This window comes from Amblyomma americanum, chromosome 3 (assembly GCF_052857255.1).
Source record: "Amblyomma americanum isolate KBUSLIRL-KWMA chromosome 3, ASM5285725v1, whole genome shotgun sequence".
Lineage (NCBI taxonomy): Eukaryota > Metazoa > Arthropoda > Arachnida > Ixodida > Ixodidae > Amblyomma > Amblyomma americanum.
Genome location: NC_135499.1, coordinates 69,593,911 through 69,616,666, shown reverse-complemented (window position 1 = coordinate 69,616,666; position 22,756 = coordinate 69,593,911). Strand labels below are relative to the sequence as shown.

Sequence of the window (22,756 nt, the reverse complement as noted above, 5' to 3'; positions counted from 1 at the left end):
CTATCCCAAGTGCTTGGATCACGCACAACTCGTTAGGGTAAATTACAGGGACAAAATCGTGTACAGCTAACACGATGGCTCGGCGGCTTAGCGCGGCAGCGTTGATGTGTGCTCTGCCTGACTTATTCTCGGCCTTAAAGGAGCATTATTGCAGGTGTAAATTCCATCTACACAGGTGCTAGCTGGGTAGATTGAATTTTAGAGGATGGTAGTCTTTGACTAACTGTGACTGGCGGCCGTAAAAGTAGCACCTGAAGTGATTTCACCGCCAAGACAACTGCGAGGCATGCCCTCTCTGTGGCTCCGTACTTCTGCTCTGTAGGACTAAGCCGTCGGCTATCAAAAGCTACAGGATATTCTCTACCCTCGATAACCTGCGAAAGCACGGCACCTAACGCCAATTTTCACGCATCTGTCGCCATAACGAAGAGCAGTTTGAAATCTGGGTGGAGCAACAGCGCTTCCCTGACTAACATCAGGGCATCCCCCGCTTCCTTCGACAAGGAAAAATCGTCATTCTTGGCGGTTAAGGCGGTCAGCGGCATAGCTAGCTTGGAGAATTCCTCTATGTGTCTTCGGTAATACCTAATCAGGCCGAGAAACTGCCGGACCTGGCGGGCAGTAGTCGAGGATGGAAAATCCGAGATATAGTTTCGTTTCTTCGAGTCAGGCGGTAAGAAGTAAGCTGGAACAATGTGTAATATGTAATTAACCTTCTTTTTTAGGAATTAGAACTTTGACGGCTAAAGCTTGAGGCCCCCTCCTCGCAGTCGCACCAAAACCATTTCGATGTCGCGAAAATTAGTCTCAAAGTTGTCACCGTACATGATTATGTCATCCATATACTCGAAGCAAAACTCTCCCAGAAGGCCTGCCAGGATAACATCAGCGGTCCTCTGCCAGACAGCAGGGCTGTCGACTAGGCCCATCGTCGTCCTTCGTCATTCATAGTGCACTGACAGCATATTGAATGCCATTTTTCTCGGCATCTGCGGGGTCCATTCATATCTGCCAAAATCCCGCCGCCAGATCCACCACCATGAAGTACCTGGCAGAGCCCAGCTCAGAGAGTCTGCTGCATATTGGGGATGGGGTACGGGTCGATCCAAGTTAGGGTATTTAGTTTCCGGCTATACCCACGGCGACTTTCAGTGTTTGACTATGTCGTGATCAATCAAATCCTGCAACTGCCGCTCCACCTCCTCGCTTTGGGAGTAAGGAATTCGGTACGCGCGCTGATAAACGGGAGCCGGAGTCCGGTTTCTATCCTGTGTTGCACGACGCCACAGCAGCCCAAATCCATGTTGTCTGCGGCGAGCACCTCCGAGTATTCGTTCAGCACGACAGTCAGCACCTCCTTCTTCTTGGACTTTACGCGAGAAAGAACGAACAAAGGACCTGAAGTGACCGAAGGGCCAGCATGCCTTACAGCGGCGAGGACCGTTTCTGTTGGTTCATGTCTCTCAATTTCAGTGGCAAAGAAAGCTAATGTTTTGTTCTTGGGGAGGCTCAATGACTGCTGCTGCTGCCATTACTCTGTAATCATCACTAACAGTTACGAAGCACCCGGCTGTATGCAGGCCATTGCTAAGAGAATCGACCGGCTTTAGCGCTCCTACGGTGCCGCTCTCTACACCTGAAGGCACATAAGCGCATAAAACGTGTTCTGACCAGAGAAGGACGGTCGTCTCATCGAACAGCTTTACGGCAACTTGCGAGATCACCTTCTCCAACGACCCCAAGGTCTGTGGGGTGTCAGTATCAGTATCGACAATCTCAGCCGTTTTCCTGTTAGCAAACGGAACTTTTGTGTTTCTCGCATGGACCGCTTCTTTCAAGAATGTACATCTACCTTTCCCTTCTCAAAATATCCTCTCCCTCAAAAAACCTGGATCTCCTTTTGGCAGAGAGACTGTGGCTGGGGATATATAGCAGGGGTGATCTAATGCAATTCCTCCGAGAGTGAAGTATAACCGCCGTTGAGCCCACTTATGGCAAAAGGATCCCCCGTTATGTCTACAAACTTGGCTGTAACACTGCCAAGCGCTTAATTCCAACTCCTCGCAATCCCCTTTCTTTTAAAACGTGTTAAAACCATTTTCCTTAAGCAAGGCCACCTTGGACCCTGTGTCTATCAGCCGTTCCGGGCAGCAGCCATTTATCTTGCAGAGCACAAGAGGGAAAGCCTCGTCGGCAACACAAATGACCACAACTTCATTATCCCTTGTTTTTTTTTCTCCACACGCTTCTTAAGCTGGGGAGGCTATCGTAGTTTTTGTCACAGCACGTGGAGCCCCTCTACACTCTTGCTTGGGCAGTTTGCGGCTCCCCTCGGCTCACATTTGGGCAGAACCTCGCAGTGTGTCCGCGACTCAGGCAAGCGAAGCACACGATCCCCTCGAAATCTTTCATGCTGCGCCTGAACCTTTATGGCGGTGTTTGGTTCCCAACGAATGGGCGCTGCTGAGTCAGCGATTCATCCTTGCGTTCAACGTGGTCGCTAGCAGCTATTCCAAGCAGTCTATATACCCGCTCTGACAAAATAGGCTCGAGGTTTGGCGCTCCTCTCGACGACGCGTATTCTGTGCTCACCGGTAGCGCCTCATTTCGTTCCTCTTCTAATGCGGCCTCCATAGCTCGGTCCAAATCACTCGGCTTGCGCCAGAACACGAACCGACGCCCGAGGTCTCGCAAAGCGTGCGGGGCTACGAGGAACGCCAAGGAGCCGAGCGGAGCGGACGCGCTCTGTATGGGCTCCGTCAGCTTTCTGCCTTTTGAAGCGAAAAGCTTCACTACGCTAGGCAAAGCAGTCGTCCGGTAGGTCAGAGAATAACCTTGAAGGACCTTCAGCCCAACCACGTTTATTCCTTCCTTACGGCACGGTTCGGGTGTCCACCAATATATGTGAGAAAGTTGCTGCGCCATTTCCTTTCCTCAAAAGCAATTTTTAAAACCAATCTTCATTTTCATCGAAAGCAAACGAATAGTGGACACCTCAGTAGCACTGCAACTACGTGGCGCTACTGATAGATGAGCGGTGCGTGTGTTGGCATTCACAAGGTTGTAGCAGATACGCGGCACTGAAGCTATATACCATCGGCGTTTATTGTCAACGTTCTAGACTCGGATGATTTTAAGGCGAAAAGCCTTTAATGGCTCATACTCGTGGCCAAGAGCCTGTCCGTCCGATGTCACGCTCTTGCGCCATTGGTAGTTCACTGCGCATGTGCGAGGTGGCGCCACCGGCGCCCGCGCCAGACGCCTCGCAGCTGTCGACCGAGTCGGGTACCGCGCAACCTCCCTCCCAGCGCTCACTTCAATGGAGTCTCAGAATGCGGGCAAACGCAAGCATACTATTTCCTCAGCTACACAGCGACAGAGGACCAATGAACGAATGCGTCGGCATCGGCTTAATGCTTTGTTCCGTCCATTCGTCCGTTAGCGAAATCTGTCACACTATAGCTGTCAATCAAATGACGTCAACTAGATAAAAAAATCTTTGCGCATGGCTGGATTCGAACTACCATCCTTCCGTTCCGCAGCCGAGCGTGATAACGACTACGTTACATCCTGCCAGCGCATATGTAGTAGCAATTGTGTACTTAACATATTAACCACACATCAGTGACACAAGCAGAAACACCGCGCTGAAGGCTTTCGGCTCACCGCACTTAGGTGAACAAAATGCCCCCTGAATTTTTTTTTTGCCGAATTACCTCATCCAACTGCCCGAAATATTTAATTCAGGGCTGGCTAAACCCCTCCTGTACCTCTCCGAGAACTTCGTTGACCATCATTATACCATAGTTACACGACCGACTTAACCGCGGCTAAGTATGCCTCAGTTAATGTTAACCGCAGTTGTGCGCTGTTATATCAAAAGTGTACCTGTTATAATGTCCTGCAAGACTCTTTGCACCATGTGTCGCAACAATGAGTATGAGGCCAGCACATTGAAGTAAATTATGGATTTACTGGCTGAAGTACTAGAACGCATGATGGCATGCAGCCGAAGGGCACGTGACACCGGCACGAGGAAGGAGCTCAATTATGCTGCACTTCGGCGTCATTATCTTCGGCGGCTGGTGCTGCTCCTGCTGCGTAAGGCCGCTGCTGCTGCTACAGTGGACCCCCCCTCCCACCCACTAGTGAACGAGTCCGGTGAAGCTGAGAGCCGGAACGATACTTTCCGCTTCTGAGGAGTGGCAGGGAAAGATGGCGGAGGAGGCAGCCGGCCGGTTGGGGCAGAGAAAGGACACATGAAGGTCCAGTGGGCGGGGCGTCCTCTGTGAAGGCTGGCTTCAAGCGGCTTGCGGACAGAGTCTCGGCGAACAAAGACGTGCGTGCAAGTCGCTAGTTCGGATGGAACATGTGAAGATGGTCGAGACTGGCGTCGGAGATGTGGCGCTCTGAGTTGGCGGAAAAAAAAAGCGGAGCTGCGTCACATAATCGGTAGGGTCTGGATTTGTAGACGAACCGCTAGATTCGAAAAATTCACGAGGAAGACGCAGGGGTGAGCCGAAGAAAAGTTCCGCCGGAGTGCAACGAAGATCTTGTTTCAGCGTAGCACGGAGGTTGAGCAGAACCAGTGATAGGGGGCAGTCCAGTGGGTGGTGTCGAGTTGGGCTTTGAGGGATGTTTTTAGGGAACGAAGGAAACGTTCGATCATGCCGATCATGCTGCTGCTACACATGCAAGACCGTTCACTGTGAAACAAGGGGCTTCGCCAGGGCATTTCTCACTGCCACTCCCTAGGGCTCCTCTTGACTTCTTGTGCAGGAAGGCTGTGGTCGTCGTCCATCCTCTAGACGCACTACATCCAGCCAGTTGGCGTCGCATCTGTCAGTCATTTCCTCTGCGTCGCATCTGTCAGTCATTTCCTCACAAATAGTGCGGCGTACGCAGCAGCAGCAAATGACTTTGTTCACATTGACAATGTCGCATTCAAGGTTAAGCAGTATGCGAAAAGTTGCCTTGAGCCGCCCGAAGGCATTTTCTACCACAGGCCTGGCACTTGAAAGATGAAAGTTAAATGCTTGCGTAGCAGAATCAGTAGTCCCAAAATGAGGGTATGGCTTCATGATGTTTTTTTGGAGTGGGAAGGCTTGATCAGCCAGCAGCAGAGGTGAAAAGTGTACTCCTTTCATGGTTTTGGTTTCCATCTTAAACAATTCACTGCTCAGAATCTTTGGCAGTTTCAATTCCGCAAACACACCTGCGTCATGGTTCCTCCCAGGAGATCCGCTGTTTGCGCAAAGGAATTTGTACCTGTGGTCAGCAACAGCCAAAAGCATTACACTATATCACCCCTCATAGTTATGGTAGTCCACTGCATGCTCGGAAGGTGGAGAGACTTCGATGTGGCAGCAGTCTAGTGCTCCAACAGCTTGAGGGAAGCCTGCAACTGCAGAAGACTGCTGCAGGTGTTCGGCCAGTTCGTGCGTCCTCGGCATTCTCACGTACCGAGGTTCGAGAAGTCGCACAACAACATCGCAGAACTCCTTAACAATGATGTTAACTGAGGAGCGACTGACTTCAATTACGTTTGCCACAGTTCTTTCTTCCTCGGAAGTAGCAAAACGATATATGGCAATTGCCACACGTTTATGCAGCGGTATTGCTTTCCGCATATTTGTGTCCAGCCTCCTCATGCAGTCACACACATTTAAAATGTATTTAAATGTGCCTCTTGTCATTCTGAAGTTCTCCCTAAACCCAGCCTCTGGCATGTGCGGAAGCGTTCCTTCGTACCTTGAAGCTTCGCGCGGATACGCCCACACACTCAGCTCGCGAGAGCACTGCCTTGCAGTTAGAGCTTGGAGGCGCCGGCACGTATGTTCGGCTCGTTCTTGCTCGGCATGCTTGTCTTCAAGTTCGCCAAGAATGGCGAGCTGTCGCAGACGTATCTGCTGCATTTCCACTTGATAAGCGGCGAACACAGAGAGGAACTTGCTCTCTTCCTCGCCGCCCGGCATAGGCTTGCTCAGAACCATCGCTATGCACGACTTCCCGCCGACGCACAGCACTTTTAACGCTTCATGTAGTAAAATACAATTCAAACACGAAAAAAATTATGGAATAGAATTGAAAATAGACTTAAACAGCAAAGTGCATTTGTTATGACCCGAGAATCAATATTAAATTGAATAAAACGACAACAGCGAGAAGAAAACGAAATAGCTCAAAGTGCCGAGGCCGACGGCAAGCAGCGAAGATGGATTGCCTTGGCTCTAGCATCGGCTACGGTGTCGACTGCACCCCACGTTGAAAGACTACCTTCATGTTTTGTCTCAATTCGAACTACCTCGGGCAACAAGTTAGATGCACAGGCGATACCAAGCTTAGTTCACCAAAAGAACTTCTTATCACAGTGTTTTTTTAAATGTTTGGTATATCACGGGAATAAAATGGGCCTTATAATTGTGTCTGGAGCATCAGTCACGTGACCAGCGTCGAACACGTTCCTGGGACAGGTTTTCGCGTGTAACACCGCCAAACTGAGGTTAGCGATAACCAAGTTATCTCCGCCTAACGATGGTTACGGTTAACCGTGGTTAAGTCGGCCATGTAACTAGGGTATTCCTTATACGTGCCGCGGTGTCTCAGTGGTTAGGGCGCTTGACTACTGATAATAATAATAATAATTGGTTTTTGGGGAAAGGAAATGGCGCAGTATCTGTCTCACATATCGTTGGACACCTGAACCGCGCCGTAAGGGAAGGGATAAGGGAGGGAGTGAAAGAAGAAAGGAAGAAAGGGGTGCCGTAGTGGAGGGCTCCGGAATAATTTCGACCACCTGGGGATCATTAACGTGCACTGACATCGCACAGCACACGGGCGCCTTGAAAGAAAAACGCAGCCGACCGAAGATCCCCAGGTGGTCGAAATTATTCCGGAGCCCTCCACGACGGCACCCCTTTCTTCCTTTCTTCTTTCACTCCCTCCCTTCTCCCTTCCCTTACGGCGCGGTTCAGGTGTCCAACGATATATGAGATACCGGAGTTCCCGGGTTCGAACCCGACCGCGGCGGCTGCGCTTTTATGGAGGAAAAACGCTAAGGCGCCCGTGTGCTGTGCGATGCCAGTGCACGTTAAAGATCCCAAGGTGGTCAAAATTATTCCGCAGCCCTCCACTAAGGCACCACTTTCTTCCTTTCTTCTTTCACTCCCTCCTTTATCCCTTCCCTTACGACACGGTTCATGTGTCCGACGATATACGAGACAGATACTGCGCCATTTCCTTTCCCCAAAAAACAATTATTATTGTTAATATGTCTGCACAAGCTGCTTTTGAAAACCTCCGCAATGGCGCCAATGTGCTAGGCCTGACGCCGCTCCGGCGGCGCGTCGCGAGGCCGCGCGTGACATCAGCGTAGCATATGGATAACAACGCCGCTTCCCAACCAGACCCCAGCAGGCTGCGCTCGCTACCTGCAGCGCCCGGAAGAAGTCAAGCCTCAACCGAAATGAAAGTCCAGGACATTCCTTTCCGGGCAACGCTCGACGCAGGAGGCACCAACGCTGGGGACGCCGCCGGAGGACCCTTACTTCAACTGGACGCTAAACCTCTATAAGCGCACGAAACCCCGCCTCACTCGCTAAAGGTGAACAAGCCGTGGTTCCGGACAACCCTCTCGCGCCTACCAACTCCGTATCATCGATTTCGCTCATCAAGCAGAAGCCGAACCCTACGCCTATAAAACGTCGCAAGCTTCCGCCACTTCCAAGGATCGACTTCAAAATCGTAATACGGCCAAATAAAGAAAGACCTCCTGGTCAAGGATTTTACCAAGCACCAAGTATCCAGAGCTTTATCTGAAGCCTATTCATGGAAATCATGTAGAAGATACTAAATTCCTGGCTTGTCTATGGCCGGGCTCTAACATCGTTATAATCAGCACCCCTCACCAGGAGGTAGCCAAACTACTGAAGATGACCCAGATCATGCTTGAAGTCGTGAAATACCTCGTCAACACACAAGTGGCGGCACCAGACGGTGCATCGAGAGCAGTCGTGCACGGACCTCCCCATTGCCAGTTCCATCTGGTGGGCATGCCCTGGTACACGGCTTGAGGCCATTGGCAAGCGAGTCCACTTTGCTTAAGAAATGTTACCAGTGCCTTCACACTCTTCATCGTGTCCTGCAAAGCGGGCACTTCTGTCGGGCCGAATGACTCATCGAAAGTTTTTCGGAGGACTGTATTCAGAATGTGGGGCGCGTAACTGATCCTCGTGTACGGCTGGAGTGCATTTATAATATTGGTGCCTTGCTCGGTCACAAACACCACGTTCTCCAGGATGGCTTCAGAAAAGGCAAGCTTGGAGAAGCTGCGCAATATTTCTTTCCGTATGTTCTCGCCTGTCTTCCTTTCGTTCGGAAAATCGCACGTGAACAGAACTTTGCTCTGCAGGACCCAGTTATAGCCAATAAAACTGACAGCCGCAGTAGTGTAACTTTCTTAGCATTGTCTATCCACGTCAGTTGTGACTGCACACCGATTGTCCTTCGTTGCAGTTTCAATGCGGGTTTCATGGCGGCTCGCATTGCAGGCTACCTGAGAGGATTTCGAGCCATACTTGTTGGATGTGGAAGCAAGCCACTGGCAAAAACGTTTCCGTAGAAGGCGCCAATTTTAATCAGTTCTTCTCCGAGCTTCATGAAGCCTTCTCTGTGAACAAAATCAAACGACCGCATATCCTTGACGCATAAGCCCACAAAAGTCACTGTCAGGCTTTCTTTAACACTTATTGGTATTATCAATTATTAGAAGCAAAAATAGAAGTGATGTTCGCGCATTCAAGAGTTGTTGTCTTAAAGTTGTGCCGGCTTAGCTGCGAGGATTCCTGTCTTGCTGATATCGTAGCTTAGGAAAGCTTTGCATCACTGCATTGCGCACAATAATGCCGACGTGGTCGCAATGCCCACTTCAAGAAATTTTTACCAAACGTCGCTTTTTGCAGCATTCTTTGCGACAAGTTTAAGCTGCCCTGACAAAAGTCTTTCCTTCAGCTTCCCAGCGTTCTTGGACCACAAGGAGCACAAGGAAAAGAGAGCCCGCAAAGACGGGCTGTGCACGAAACAAGACGTCTTGGAACCTAGGTCTAGAACCCTTTGCAGCAATAGACAGGCACCCCATTTCGTTCACCCTCAACACGCTGCTATTCTGAACTAACTTTACCCTCTCCCATTACCCTTACCCCCTCTTGATGACATCACTCTGTTCTGTTGATCTGTGGCCTTGCTTTCTTCGCGGTGACATTGCTGTTTTCTTCTTCTTTTCTGCTATTCCTATCCTTTGCCGACTTCTTTTTTGCTTTCTGCTTTTCATTTTTATCCCCTCCTCCACTACTGTCGCAGCTCTCGTCCACCCTTCAGAATTTAATACAGCCAGACTTGAGAGCTTCCTCCTACTCGGTGCGGCCGTTCGTGACGGCAGACGCCCCCCTCATTTCTTTTTGCCAAAGCTTCCCTCGAGCAGCCGCACCGCGGCTGATTCGCGTGTCGCATAGTTTCGAGAACGGCGCGCTTTGCTCTATCTAGCTTGGCTAGCGTTGGGACTCTGTAGTGTTTCCGTATTATAAAGAAAACAGATGTAAAGAAAAGGGGCGCAAATGCGACAGGCTTTGAAGAACCGGGAACGAAACCTATAAAGCACTCCCGACATACTTGCAAAAGGAGTACCCACGAAATCAAACCTCTTAATGACCAGCGACCCGGCAGGAAGCCCCGGGCTTCGACACCAAGCGTCCTGGTCTTCGAAGCTACCGCCACCGCCGCCATGCATCTGCGAGTGCCTGCCAAGCGCTGTGCACGGTCCGAAAGTGCAACGCGGGCAGGCACCTGTAAGGGGCCTTTGTAGGAGTGGGAGCAGGATGGAGGCGAAGGAGTGAGATTGGCTTTGAAAGCATACGTTGGAAAGCTCCCTAGAACATAGCTCATGTCCTATTACTGAGTCCCTGCGCGCTGGCTTTCGCGGAATTTCAATGCGCCGAAGACCAGAAACACGTGGAACAGCCTGCATGAATGGTATCGACAAGGAATAGTTGAGATTGAAACGTGACTGTGTCTCCATAGCTAGCGCTCATCATCCACATTACTACGTGTAATGTTATATAATTTTTCCCTTTTATGTACCTTTTCTTCCTTTTTGCCTTTGGCAGCGGCATTGCGAAATTCGGTCCAAGAGCACAACAACAGCACTTGGCGGCTGAAAGCTGCACCCGCACGAAAGCACTCAGATGGGATTGGCAAACAAAAAAAAGTGCTGTTTTCCTCGTTTCCGTGAAATCTTCCGCTTTTGTCACCACCCTCAAACTCTCTTAGTCGCCTCGCCACTGAGCAGCCTCAGCCGCAGCAGTGAATGCTTCCTCCCCTTTGCTGTCAAAGAACCAGAGCGGGAAAAAACAGAAACTCGAAACGGACAGAGTCGTCCCGAAACGCGGGTAAGTTTACAGGAGCGAAGAAGCAAGTGGTCGACTCAATTCTTCCCCTCCGACACGAAGGCAAGTGGGACGTTGTCTGGTGTCACTGGTGAGAGAGACTTCAATGAGTAGGGACTGAACCGGGCCCGGAGGAAACGTTGCCTGAACCGCAGGCGGGGCCTGCTTATTCGATAGGCACCAGCCCGGCCCGAGACCGAAGAAAATTTGTGTTACCCGGACCAGGCCCGGTCCACTGGCCGGACTAGCCCGTGCCCGGCTTTCCGCAAAGCCCGGGCCCGTGCAGTGCTTTAGACCATGGTCCGACGCTAAGTGGCTGCGAGGAGATGATTTATTGGGCATTCCCCCGTGGCTGTGCGCCTGTCACATCGCCGCGCTCGAAACCTGCGCTGCTGGCGCGTGAGGCGAACAGATATATGAGGACCGGTCGCATGGACTCACCGCAGTTTGAAGTTCTCGGTGTAGTTCTCTGGGACGTAGATGACGCCCCAGGCATCTTCTCTCCTGACGGCCGCGAACGCCTCTTCCCGGGACGAGTACGGCTTCTGCGAAAGTTCGTTGCGAATGGCGCCGAATTGCATGGTTATTTATTTATTGAATACTGCCGACATTTGGCATGCCCGAACAGGAGAAGAAAAGATACATAAATGAATACCAGTGGCTGTGGCATCATACAAAAGAAAAAAAAACGCCAAGTCCATTTGTACAATCCATACTGCCGCACGCGGAACAACATTATTACTCAATGCAATAATAGTATTGAGAAAGCAATGAACATCAACAAAGGAGGGAGAAAAAACGAGGAATTGTTAGGTACAGCGTTCCATTCGGATGTTGTCCTTAGCAAAATTGAAAACGTGTATTGGTGTGAGCAAAAATAAATTAAAGGCATAAGCTATGCTTATGATGGGAAGTTCTTCTGGAATCCTTCACGATGTGGTTTTCGAGTCGGATACCAAGTCTGGATAAGTAAAATGGCTAAGAATTTTGACGGGTTTTCTTTCTTCTGTCTACCAGAGGATTCAAATACTCCATCAAGACGCTATTGTGGCCGCAGGGCAGTGCGCGCACTCGTGAGCGAACTTTGGTGAGCCTCTGTGCATTCCTAGAGCACACGGGCTTGACGTCCCGTCTGTTCTCCGTCAGGTAGTTACACGCAGTGACCGAACGCTCCGCGAGTTCTACCTTGGAACGATTGCTAACTGGACGCCCCACTCCAGTTGTAACCAACACAGTGCTGCGCGCGTGTGTGATTTAATTCCTCTAAAATTAACTAATCACGCACACAACCTGGACACATTTCTTATTGTGTAAAAACTTTGTACATATTACTTCTCCCCCTATCCTCTCTTCCTGTCCCCTCACCTCTTTCATTTCATTTCTCCTTCTGCCTGCTATCCTTTATTTCCGCTGCCCCAACTCAGGTGCTTCAGTATCGATGGCAGATGCCGGGGCTAGCAAAAATCTTTTCCTTCCTTTTTACTCCCCTCACCTCTTTCATTTCATTTCTCCATTCTGCCTGCTGTCCTTTATTTCCGCTGCCCCAGCTCAGGTGCTTCAGTATCGATGGCAGATGCCGGGGCTAGCAAAAATCTTTTCCTTCCTTTTTACTATTATTTTTAATAAAACCACTACCACCACCTTTTTACTATTACTTTTAATAAAACCACTACCACCACCACCACTTCAGCAAGATGAAGCGGGTCGCAAAACGCTGGATATTTTGGAGCTTTTCAGCGTCATCTGTTGCGTATGGGTGCCATGCAATGCAGGCCTTTTCAAGGCCGGGCCTTGCAACGGATGTGAAACTTGGGAAAGCCAGCTTTCGGCGGGCGCCGGAGCATATGTTATCAGTTTGCGCTGCACACATCGATAACATGTCACTTGCGTGCGCTCCCCGCGTATCACCTGCAGTGCAGCGCACGCAGGTTCTTTTTCTCAGCGAGTGCTCCCTTCGTCATTCTGCGGCCCCGAGAAGCCCGCTCACGAGCGAAGTGGGAAGCGCAGACCGCTCGCGCTGCGCATAGAGAGCTGCAGGTGGAAGGTTCCGACATCCGAGACAGCGCACCCCAGAGCAGCGTCGCGCAGTTGGCTGCGCGCGGCACCACGCTGAAGCGTGAACGTCTCCCCCTCCCAGAGCGGCTATGTTGACTATGACCGTGTCGTGCGCTTTGTTTCTGTTTTTGACAAGAACTGTGATTGCGATCTAATTTGATTCGTCATCCCGCTTGCGTTTGCACGTTTCCACGGGTTTTGATATTGTCGCTTGTATTGACCGGCTCTATTTTAGCCATTAAGGAATGGAAAATATTTGCACTGGTGTCTGGCTGAGAAAATGCCTGCTTATTGTCCACTTTTCTGACTTGAGATAGAGCTGGACGCCCGGGACGCAACGAAAAACATTGGGTCCAAAAATTTAGTAATAATAATAATAATATTATTAAATTTTGGGGGGGGGGGAAACGAACTGGCGCAGTATCTGTCTCATATATCATTGGACACCTGAACCGTGCCGCAAGGGAAGGAATAAAGGAGGGAGTGAAAGAAGAAAGGAAGAAAGAGGTGCCGTAGTGGAGGGCTCCGAAATAATTTTGACCACCTGGGGATCTTTAACGCGCATTGACATCGCACACCACACGGCCGCCTTAGCGTTTTGCCTCCATAAAAACACAGCCGCCGCGGTCGGGTTAGAACCCGGGAACTCCGGAAATTTCCATTTGCATTTTTGAAACCACTAGAAAGATTCATTTGGAATCCCTGGAGCATAGCATTCGAACACTACACTACACACCACAAACACAACACTACAAGGAACATCACAAACCTGAAGCGGTGGCACAAAAGTGTTCGATATATGTCCGCTCAAAGATCGTTTGTTCTGCAGCCTTGAATACCCCATTCTTTGATCATCCTCCTAGAGTAGTCGGCACCACGTGTCAGAAATAATCAAGGGCTGCGTAAAAAAAGATCGTATCAAAGGTGATTTGTGGTTCCAGTGATTGATCATTGATTGGTCTGTGAGAGGCGATGACGAGTTAATGAAATCATTGTAATTAATCAATTTTTATTTAAATAAATGAAAATGAAACAATTGGAACAAGGGGGTTCAAAGATGTCAGAATGAAAAGCCAATGCTTGATGATGCTAAATAAGAAAATTCAGAGTGTGTAATTTATAAATTACTTAATTGAAGCCGTTGAGAAAAAATGCACCCTTGAAAGGTGTCAAACCGCTAATAATGGAAAGCCTAACCCGCTACGCTATCGCGCCATACCTTTGACGCGGAATTTGAGTGTCCTCTCCAATTTTTGTATTTATCACGACTGCAGTGATGGTGAAAATGTTGATAACGATCCAGCAGATCAAGCTGCTAATATCTTTCTTTAAGAAAATCCTAATTAGTTGCTCTGTGTTTGCAGACAGCAATATGCATATCTCGGTAAAGAAAATCATTTGCTTTCGATCAGGCTTTCCACTCGGAAACTCCAATTGGAATGTTCAACTGCTATGATCAATTGGAGATAATTGGAAAGAAATGGAATATCCAACTGTGCCTCGCAGTTGAATTATTCAAATGAAACCGTAGAACTTACCGGACTGCCCAACTGGAAGTAAAGAAAGCAAGTGGCCTACATAGTTGGTCTAATTAGGTGACCTAGTGAGCCCATTTGATTCTAACTGGACCTAACTCTAATGCCAAATTAGATACAACTCTTTTTTTTCTCCCTGGGCAGCTAATATCTTTTTTATAAGGACGTAATTATACTGCTGTTCTGCGTTTGCATAGAGCCATATGCAGATCCCAGTCAAGAAAATCATTGGAGTCCAACTAAACTTCCAATCGGAAGCTACATTTTGAATGCCCGCTTGGGTGTCCCGATCGCACCCCTCAACTGGTTGACCCAATAGAAATGGTATAACCAATTGCGGTTCCCAACGGGGTGTAGGAAAACCAACTGGATTAACCCATCGGATTCAGGAGTACAATTAGTTGACCTATTGAGACCATTTGATTCTAATCGGAAGGAATGGAACCTTAGCGTTCTTTTTAATTTTTTTCCTTTGTAACTCTGCCTTATAGTAGACCTCCTACAATCTATGTCCTGAAGCACTTTTTTGTGTGTGTTCCATTGTTCTGGAGGCTAGGCACATCAAAATTTTGCAGTGTGCTTTTGGTTTAGAATGACGTGCGTAACATTGGTAAACATGGATCACCTAGTGGTATTCACCAGCGCTCAATAAATAATTTGCCTTTGGATTTCTTGTCCCCTGCAGCTTTAGTACCCTCTAGTTCCAGGCGCAATACAAAAGCTGCAATATAAGAGTTGCTTTGTCGTTTCATTCTCCCCAAACGCTAACCTCCTCTAGAAGCTGCAATGATGACAAGTGAACAAAGCATAATTATATTGCAGGTTTTGAATGATTGACGGCAGATCATACCTCGGTCCAAGCAAAGCCGGAACCCCCGTTCGGGTACTGAAACCGAAACTGTTTGGAAGAAGTATTTAATAATTATTTAAGGCGACCGTTCATGTTCACAAATGTCTTCCGCATCCTTCGACTCCAGGAATACTCCAAATATTTGGTGTGATTCGCGAGACATTGGAAAACATGAAACACCACGCGAAATTCGCCTACGCTAAGTACCTAACTTATAATGAAATTTATTTCTCCATGCCGCTTCGGTTTCAGCCGTCTAAAGATGGTTGCGAAGTCACAAGTGAGCTGCAGATCACGTGAGGTATAAAAAAAATCTTCAGTATAATAGCTCTTAGTTCTCACTTGCTGCCATTCGGGCTCACGCAGCAGTTTAGTCTAAAATTTCAATGAATTGAAGCGACAAAGCAGCGGTTATAATGCAGTTTTTGTATGCCTTACTTTATGTCGTACTCACTTGCGGCGCCGCAACCGCCGTCTGGCCGCAGAAACCGAGACTCAAATTAGAGGAAAAAATTTCATTAATAATAATAATAATTGGTTTTTGGGGAAAGGAAATGGCGCAGTATCTCTCTCATATATCTTTGGACACCTGAACCGCGCCGTAAGGGAAGGGATAAAGGAGGGAGTGAAAGAAGAAAGGAAGATTAGGTGCCGTAGTGGAGGGCTCCGGAATAATTTCGACCACCTGGGGATCTTTAACGTGCACTGACATCGCACACCACATGGGCGCTTTAGCGTTTTTCCTCCATAAAAACGCAGCCGGCGCGGTCGGGTTCGAACCCGGGAACTCCGGATCAGTAGTCGAGCGCCCTAACCACTGAGCCACCACGGCGGGGCGAAAAAATTTATTGAAAATAATTTATAGGACGCCGATAAATTCGATGTGGCCATCCATGTTTACGACTTCTGTACACACCATTCCAGAGTAAACCACATTCCAAGATATTTGGTGTCTCCAGGCCTTTAAACCAGATCGCCATCAAATGTTTACTGTGTGTTTTCTTCTTTCAAATTAAATCTTAGTCATTCGCATACTCGGATTGCACCATGCTGTTCCCCTACGACCGCTTAAATTTTACAATTTAATTTTTCTTGACGCTGTTTGGGTTCGGAATTTATTAATGAATTATGAATAAACACTTAAGAAGTGTTTCAGGTCACGTGAGAAGTGAAAAAAATATGGAGGACGCTTAAGCTTCGTCTTTAAGAGTGAGACGTTACAGCGGGTTGCACCGTTGCCAAGGAGTGCACGGAACGCCATCGCCCGTTCTGCGTGACGCGTGGCCCGTTGGGCAATTTTTGGAAAGGACGCCTGTCTCACATATCTCGGTGGACACCCGAACCGGGCCGTAAGGAAAGGAAAATGAAATGAAAATTGGTTTTAAGGAAAGGAAATGACGCCTGTCTCACAATTCTCGCTAAACACCCTTACCGCGCCGTAAAGGAAGGAAAATCCCTTCCCTTACGGCGCGGTTCCGGTGTCCACCGAGATGCGCCATTTTTCTCTCACGGCAAACGCCGCCGACGCAGACGACACCGGCTTTTCTGCGACACGAGCTCCTTAACGCTATCGCGTTAAAAGCTGCTATTAAATCTCTGATGCCTGGTTTTAATGCGCTACTACACTGCAGCCTGCCTATAGTTCAAAAACTAGAATGACAACAAATGACGTATCAGCAGTTATATAGCAGTTTTTTTTCTTGCCTTACGTGACTTAAACAGTTCTTATACGTCGCAGGCATCGTTAAGTTGATGAAACGAAATCTAACAAGCACTAGAAGAAAATCAACTATAAATTATTTAGCTTGAGTAGTGAAATGCCGCAAGGTGATTTATGTACTTAATGTCCTGTGTATAACTACCGGGAAGAAAACATGCAACTGAAGTGAGGCGCCCAAAGGTAATTAAGCGCATCAAGGGGAGCCCATCAGCGCCATAAGCTGCCAGCTCATTTTGAAGGTACCTTCACGATGATGTCGGCGTCGATGAACTCAAGGAAGAGGCGCGGATACAGGCCTTGTGGGTCTTGGTTTACCACGGCCATGGACAGGTCTGTCGGGTTGCCGCCCACGAACAGGCAGAAGACAACGCCCACGCAGGACGGCATCACCAGTTGGAAGACGATGGTTCTGCGCACCGTAAGCAGCGCCAATTTGCTCTCACTCGCCTTGGCACAGCCGCCCTTCTCTACGTTAGCCACGACTGTTCACTGCGCCTCGGAAATGCAACTTGTGTGATACGCGCCGCGCACGACCCGCCACAGGAACACGCCTCGGCTCGTGCGTACATGCCTGGTGCGCTATTCCGTGGCTACCCCGTTGGAGCTCGTCGCCGCAGATGCATTTCCTTCTACTGCAGGCTAGTTATCTGCCCTGTGCCACATGTTCTCACTCTAGTGGCTTTTTCTTGCTGGTGGAGTCGCGCCCCAAAGACACAGTTGATTCTTGTCAAAGGATATTATGCATTGCTGGCTTCTATTGCCTCAAGGCTTATCTTACTTTTCTTTTGCTCAATTAGTCTGGGAATATAGAGCCAAACGCAGGCCTGACCAAAATCTATATTCCTCTGGTAAACTGCTGACGACCAAGTATACAACGATGCCGAGAACCGCCTATGCCGCTAGAACTTATTTTTCTTCAGAATTTAGAACGAACTCGATGAATCTTCGGAGCAGTCCGAAACACAAGCTCGTCATTTCAACTGGCAACCATCAGATTGAGCGTGCGCACCGCCTGGGCCGTGTCGGGCAAAAACCGTCTAATTATTGTGAAGCTGGCGCACTTCAACAAAAATCAAGAATATTTCTTGACAGCCCGAAGGTTAAGAAAACAACATTTTCTATCCGCGAAGATCCTAAAGCTGATTTTCGCTTAATCTCTTGAAACCACGCAAATTCCGGACAACTGGACAATACGTATAGAGTTGCGCCAGATTTTAAACCTGGAGATCGCACCAACCACTCCAATTGTCGTCCCATTTCGCTGACATATGTCTCGTGTAAACCTTTCGAGCATATAATATATAATATACACCTCGATGAGAACTCCTTTTTCTTTCACAATCAGTATGGCTTCAGGGCAGGCGGTTCGTGCGAAACACAATGTTAGAACTTACTACTAATCTTCACTTAAGTTAATGCTAATTTCAAACCGACATCGATTACTGAGATTTCGCCAAGGTATTCGAACGCGTCCCCAACCAACGTCTGATGTCTCAACCCTCACGTCTGTCACTCCCCCTCTTTATCCTGGAACCACTGATTTTTAATTAACCTCCTGCAGTTCACCGTCATCGCCAGTCATGCATTCCACACTACCGAGGTAATCTCCGGGGTCCCCTAGGAATCGTTTCTTGCTGCGTTAGTGTTTTTAATCTTCCCCAACGATTTCCCCTCTGGATTCTCATCAAGTGTCCTTCTTTTTGCGGACGATTGCGTCATTTATCGCCGCACCAGCAATAGCAGAAATCAGGCAATATTAGAGGACGATCTTACCCAAATGCGGAAGTGGTGTTCCGGCTGGCTAATGCAGCTCAATGTTTCAAAATGTAAATTCATGCACCTTTCACGAAAACACTTCAATCTTCATTTGCCATACTATGCAGCTCAATGTTTCAAAATGTAAATTCATGCACCTTTCACGAAAACACTCCAATCTTCATTTTTCATAATCCCTGAACTCCACAGGCATACAGGTACCTGGGCATCGAGATATTGACCAATCTAACTCGTGAAGATCACGTAACGGAACTAGGTAACAGTGGTTACAGGGCACTTGGGTTCATCAGATCACGTGCCATGTCCCCCGCAGCCATCACACAACTAGGATATTCAACATATATTCGCAGTAAACTAAAATACGCCTCAACGATATGGAGCCCTCATCAGGCCTACCTAATTGACTCATTCGAAGCCATCCAAAACCGGGCAGCACGTTTCATTACATCACAGTACAAACCTCGGCTAAGTGTTACTATCAAGAAATTATCCCTCAGTCTCAAATCTTTAGTGTCGCCGAAAATTGTCAATTCTTTGCCCCTTCCACAAACTGGAGTTCAACTTTCCAGTGCTCAGGGAAAAACTTTTACGCACTCCGATGCGATCATGCCGGATGATCGTATCGGAGTGGAAAAATTTTCCTGTACCCTGCATCAGCTATCATGTACTGCAATCCGAGCGACACGTTTTAATGTGCTCGTTTTATAGCTGTATGTTTTGTAGCAATAGCTGCATTACGGTAGCATTTCGAGCCTTCAGCGTGGCGGCGCGCAACCCTGCGGCGGCACCTCCACGGTGTCACGTGGTTGGTCACGTGGTGCGGAGCAGTGCCGGCGGCGCGGCGCCATGGCTGATCACGTGGTTGGTCACGTGACCAAGTTTCACTCGGCCAGCTGTAGCTATCGCGTCACTCCATTTTTAACCATAGCTAAACCACCACCAATTTTTTCTCCTATCACATTGTGTCCTTCCTCGACTATTTCAATTTTTTGATACACTTGCTTTAGCTTTGCTTATTTCTGTTATTAGTTGCCCTTTCATATGTATGTACGACCGCCGGCCACTCTTGTATGCCCATCTCTTATGTAATGTACGTACAGGACCCTTCAAGGTTAATAAATTGTGATGAATCATTGAAGCAACTGAAAAACAAAAACCGCTTGCCGCGCTGATGAACCCATGTGCGTTTTGTACGCAGTAAATGTCGAGTAATTCCTACAATGTATAGAAATTGTTTTCGGCTACGGCTCATTTAATGTGCCTCTCAAGCATTCTTAAAAAGGCGCTATAGAAAACCGGTGGTGGTGTGCTGCGGAAAAAAACTTACAATGCATAGCGACTGCTGCACTACGTCCCACTTAGCAGATACTGCGCATTCGGATACCGGCCCCGGTTGGCCATTTGGACGGTCACTCGAATACCACGCGTCTGCTGTTCTTGACCGCGACGTCTTTTCTCGTCCATCCAGCCACGACTCACTCGCGCCCGCGCGCCTCGCGTTATGCTCTGATGGTCCGTTGCAACGACCGAGCTCACGTGCGGTTCAAACGGGCACACTTCACACCGCGTTCTCTAATAAGTTTTGCGCAAATGATAAGAACGAATGTACAAAACGCTATTTTATATACGCTATGACAGGCGCAGCCACACTACGTAACGCACGATACAGCTGCGCACAAAAAGCCGCAAAGTGATCTATACGTCACTCGCCTGCTACTTGGATGCACCTCCGGCGGTGCTCTTTTTTTGTACGGCCACGGCAGAAACGAAAACTGGGGCCGCGTTCTACAAGCTGTCCATTATCCGTTGTCCATTTCGCGTCCATTCGGTCCTCGTTCAGTGGTCACTCAGATAATACACCCGCGGCTTTCGAGCGTCTGTGGCAAGCGACCCGGCCATTGTTTGGTCGGGCCGGACTTCACCATATCGAGGCCATTGGCGGCCTGTGGTCAGGTCCGGTGGCCTCCTGTTGGGAGAGCGCTGCGATGCACCTCACCAATAATAGGCTGCATATTGCATCTTATTTAAGTCACTGGTAAGGTGCGGTCGCCGATCACCCAATGGCCGGGTCTCTTGCCGCAGACGCTTGAAAGCCGCGGCTATCGTATCTGAGTGACCACTGAACGAGGACCGAATGGACGCCAAATGGACAACGGAAAATCCACAGCTTGTAGAACACGGCCCCAGAGCAAAATTTTTATCGTCGCGTAGCACGTGTATACACAGCAGCGTGCCTTATGTTTCGCTAATCATTCAGCCACCCTTCCGCGCTTCCTGCACATACTGCCGTCCTACTATACACCACCTCACAAGAAGTTCGCAGCACTGTGAACGGTAAGAATCTCTCGTCCAATCAGGGTCAGGAAATGCAACAAATAGTCCCTGAAATATCTGAGCACAGATGTGACCGTTTTTTAAACATTTATTGCAGTAATTTAAAAATATTTCTGTGTGGCTGTTTGAAAGAGCGGCGAGTTTTTCACTCGCTAGTTAAAAAAAATACCAGAAAAATTAGCTGTGGTTTAACTACTGCTGAACCTGGTTAGAGAGCGAAAGTTGTGGTGTATCGGGCAAGTAGACACGGTTTGGCGTCTGTAAAGTTCAGCGCGTTCCGCACACTGGATAGGCAGCACGCCCACCCTGCCACCCTTGCAGGTGGCAGTGAAATTAATGGTTAATCGCGAGAAGTTGGTCACCCAACGAACGCTGCGGCCTCCAGATTGACGTCACAACGGCAGTTTCCATCGCGCGACATCACGCGATTGTCCCGGCACTATTCCACCGCTCTCTACCGGCGAATCGAAAGCTCGAAGGTCAAGTGGTGGAACACCATATAGTCGACCCCATATGGTAAGGCCTGTAGCCACACTTGACCTCTGGCTCACTTGAAGGTCAACCGGCAACGCACGGCGAAATCGGCTTTACCTAGGGTAGCGAAGCTTTCGCTTCAAAGAGTGTGCACGAGCTCAGACATGCGGAGGAGTGCTGCGGAGTTGGGCGCCGCCATTCGTGAACACAGCCTCCGCCGAGCAGCAGCTGGACATTGGTACTCTTTTTTTCCCAGTGATGGAGCCACCATTCGCGGAATGAGGGACGCGTAGGAAGGCGTTTTGCAGCGCAACCCGTTCTGATTGGCTGACACCGCCGCTGCCTTTAAAGGCGTTGCAAACAGCTTGTGAGTATGCGCGGTGCAACGGCCGCTGAGATGCGCTTGGTGGTAAGTGGGACACTATCGCAGGTTCTCTTTTGCAGTTCGTATGGCTGGTTGGGTACTACAAGCACGACGGACGTGTCATTGTCAGCCCTCGCGGAAATATACAGCGGTGTGGCGTCCAGAACTGTCGCTAACTTCTAATATATGACGTAGCGGAAAATTCAATTTTTTCCGTATACAACTATTACGAAACTCCAGTCGATGCACAACCCTGTCCCCCCTACAGAGAGGTACCGCAAGAAAAAAGGAACTTTTGCGCGTCTGCTGCTCCGCCAGGAAACCTCCGCCAAGAAATTGAGATCGCCTTGTTTCAGCTGCGCGGAATTTTATAAGAGGCAAATTCTGTACGGATATTTTGCGATCTGCTATGAGAGTGTGACCACTGGAAACTCGTTATAATGCAAAAGTTGGCTGATTATTATTAATTATGAAGTATATGTTAATTTTAAAATTATCAATTAAAGAACATACAGTGAAATTACGGAATTCCAGCCAGAAAGTTACATCTACTAACCCAGCAAAAAACTTCTCTGAAATAAATTATATCTTTATCGACGCTGCATCCCGCAGCGGCGACACATTACAGCAATAGAGCGGGTTTCAGAATGCAACATATAACATTAAAGTGAACAATTCCAAGTACTTCTCGAAAAGAAATTAACAAGAACATAAAAATTGCAAAGAAGTCTTATGGGCAACAAGAGCAGTGCGTTTACAGTTCGCACAGTATGGAGACAAGATAGCTTCTGGAAGAACCTGCCACATGCCCTGGGAGTGCATTTTATTTACCTTTGGTTCTAAAGCCTGCAGAAGTTGTGCACTGCGGGCGACCCAGGACCAAAACGAATGTGAAACAGCAGACCAGTGACGTCGATCTCAGCAACCTCTGCTTTGCGAGTGCAGACCAATGATAGCGCGAGCGCTCAGTGGCACTGACTTCATCGCGGCCTTCGCTTTTTTTTTCGATTCAATCTACGTCACGCGTGCTCTGCTCCGTTCTCATGTGTGCCGCGGCTCAGATATTCACATTTGTAAATCACCATCATCATCATCATCATCATCATCATCATCATCATTATCATCATCATCATCATCAGCAGCAGCAGCAGCAGCAACCTTACTACGCCCACTGCAGGGCAAAGCACTCTCCCATGTCTCTTGCCCCAG

General features: G+C 48.6%; 1 protein-coding gene across 1 annotated transcript in view; it reads right to left on the bottom strand.

The window, feature by feature from the left end:
- LOC144123813 (ABC transporter G family member 23-like) overlaps positions 1-22,756 on the bottom strand; it is a 193,013-nt gene that overhangs the window by 96,741 nt on the left and 73,516 nt on the right. Inside the window, exons 8-9 of the mRNA XM_077656555.1 lie at positions 16,843-17,008; positions 10,881-10,984 (exon numbers count right to left, since the gene is read on the bottom strand). Coding sequence (XP_077512681.1) covers positions 10,881-10,984; positions 16,843-17,008 — 270 coding nt within the window. The remainder of the gene's footprint in view (positions 1-10,880; positions 10,985-16,842; positions 17,009-22,756) is intronic.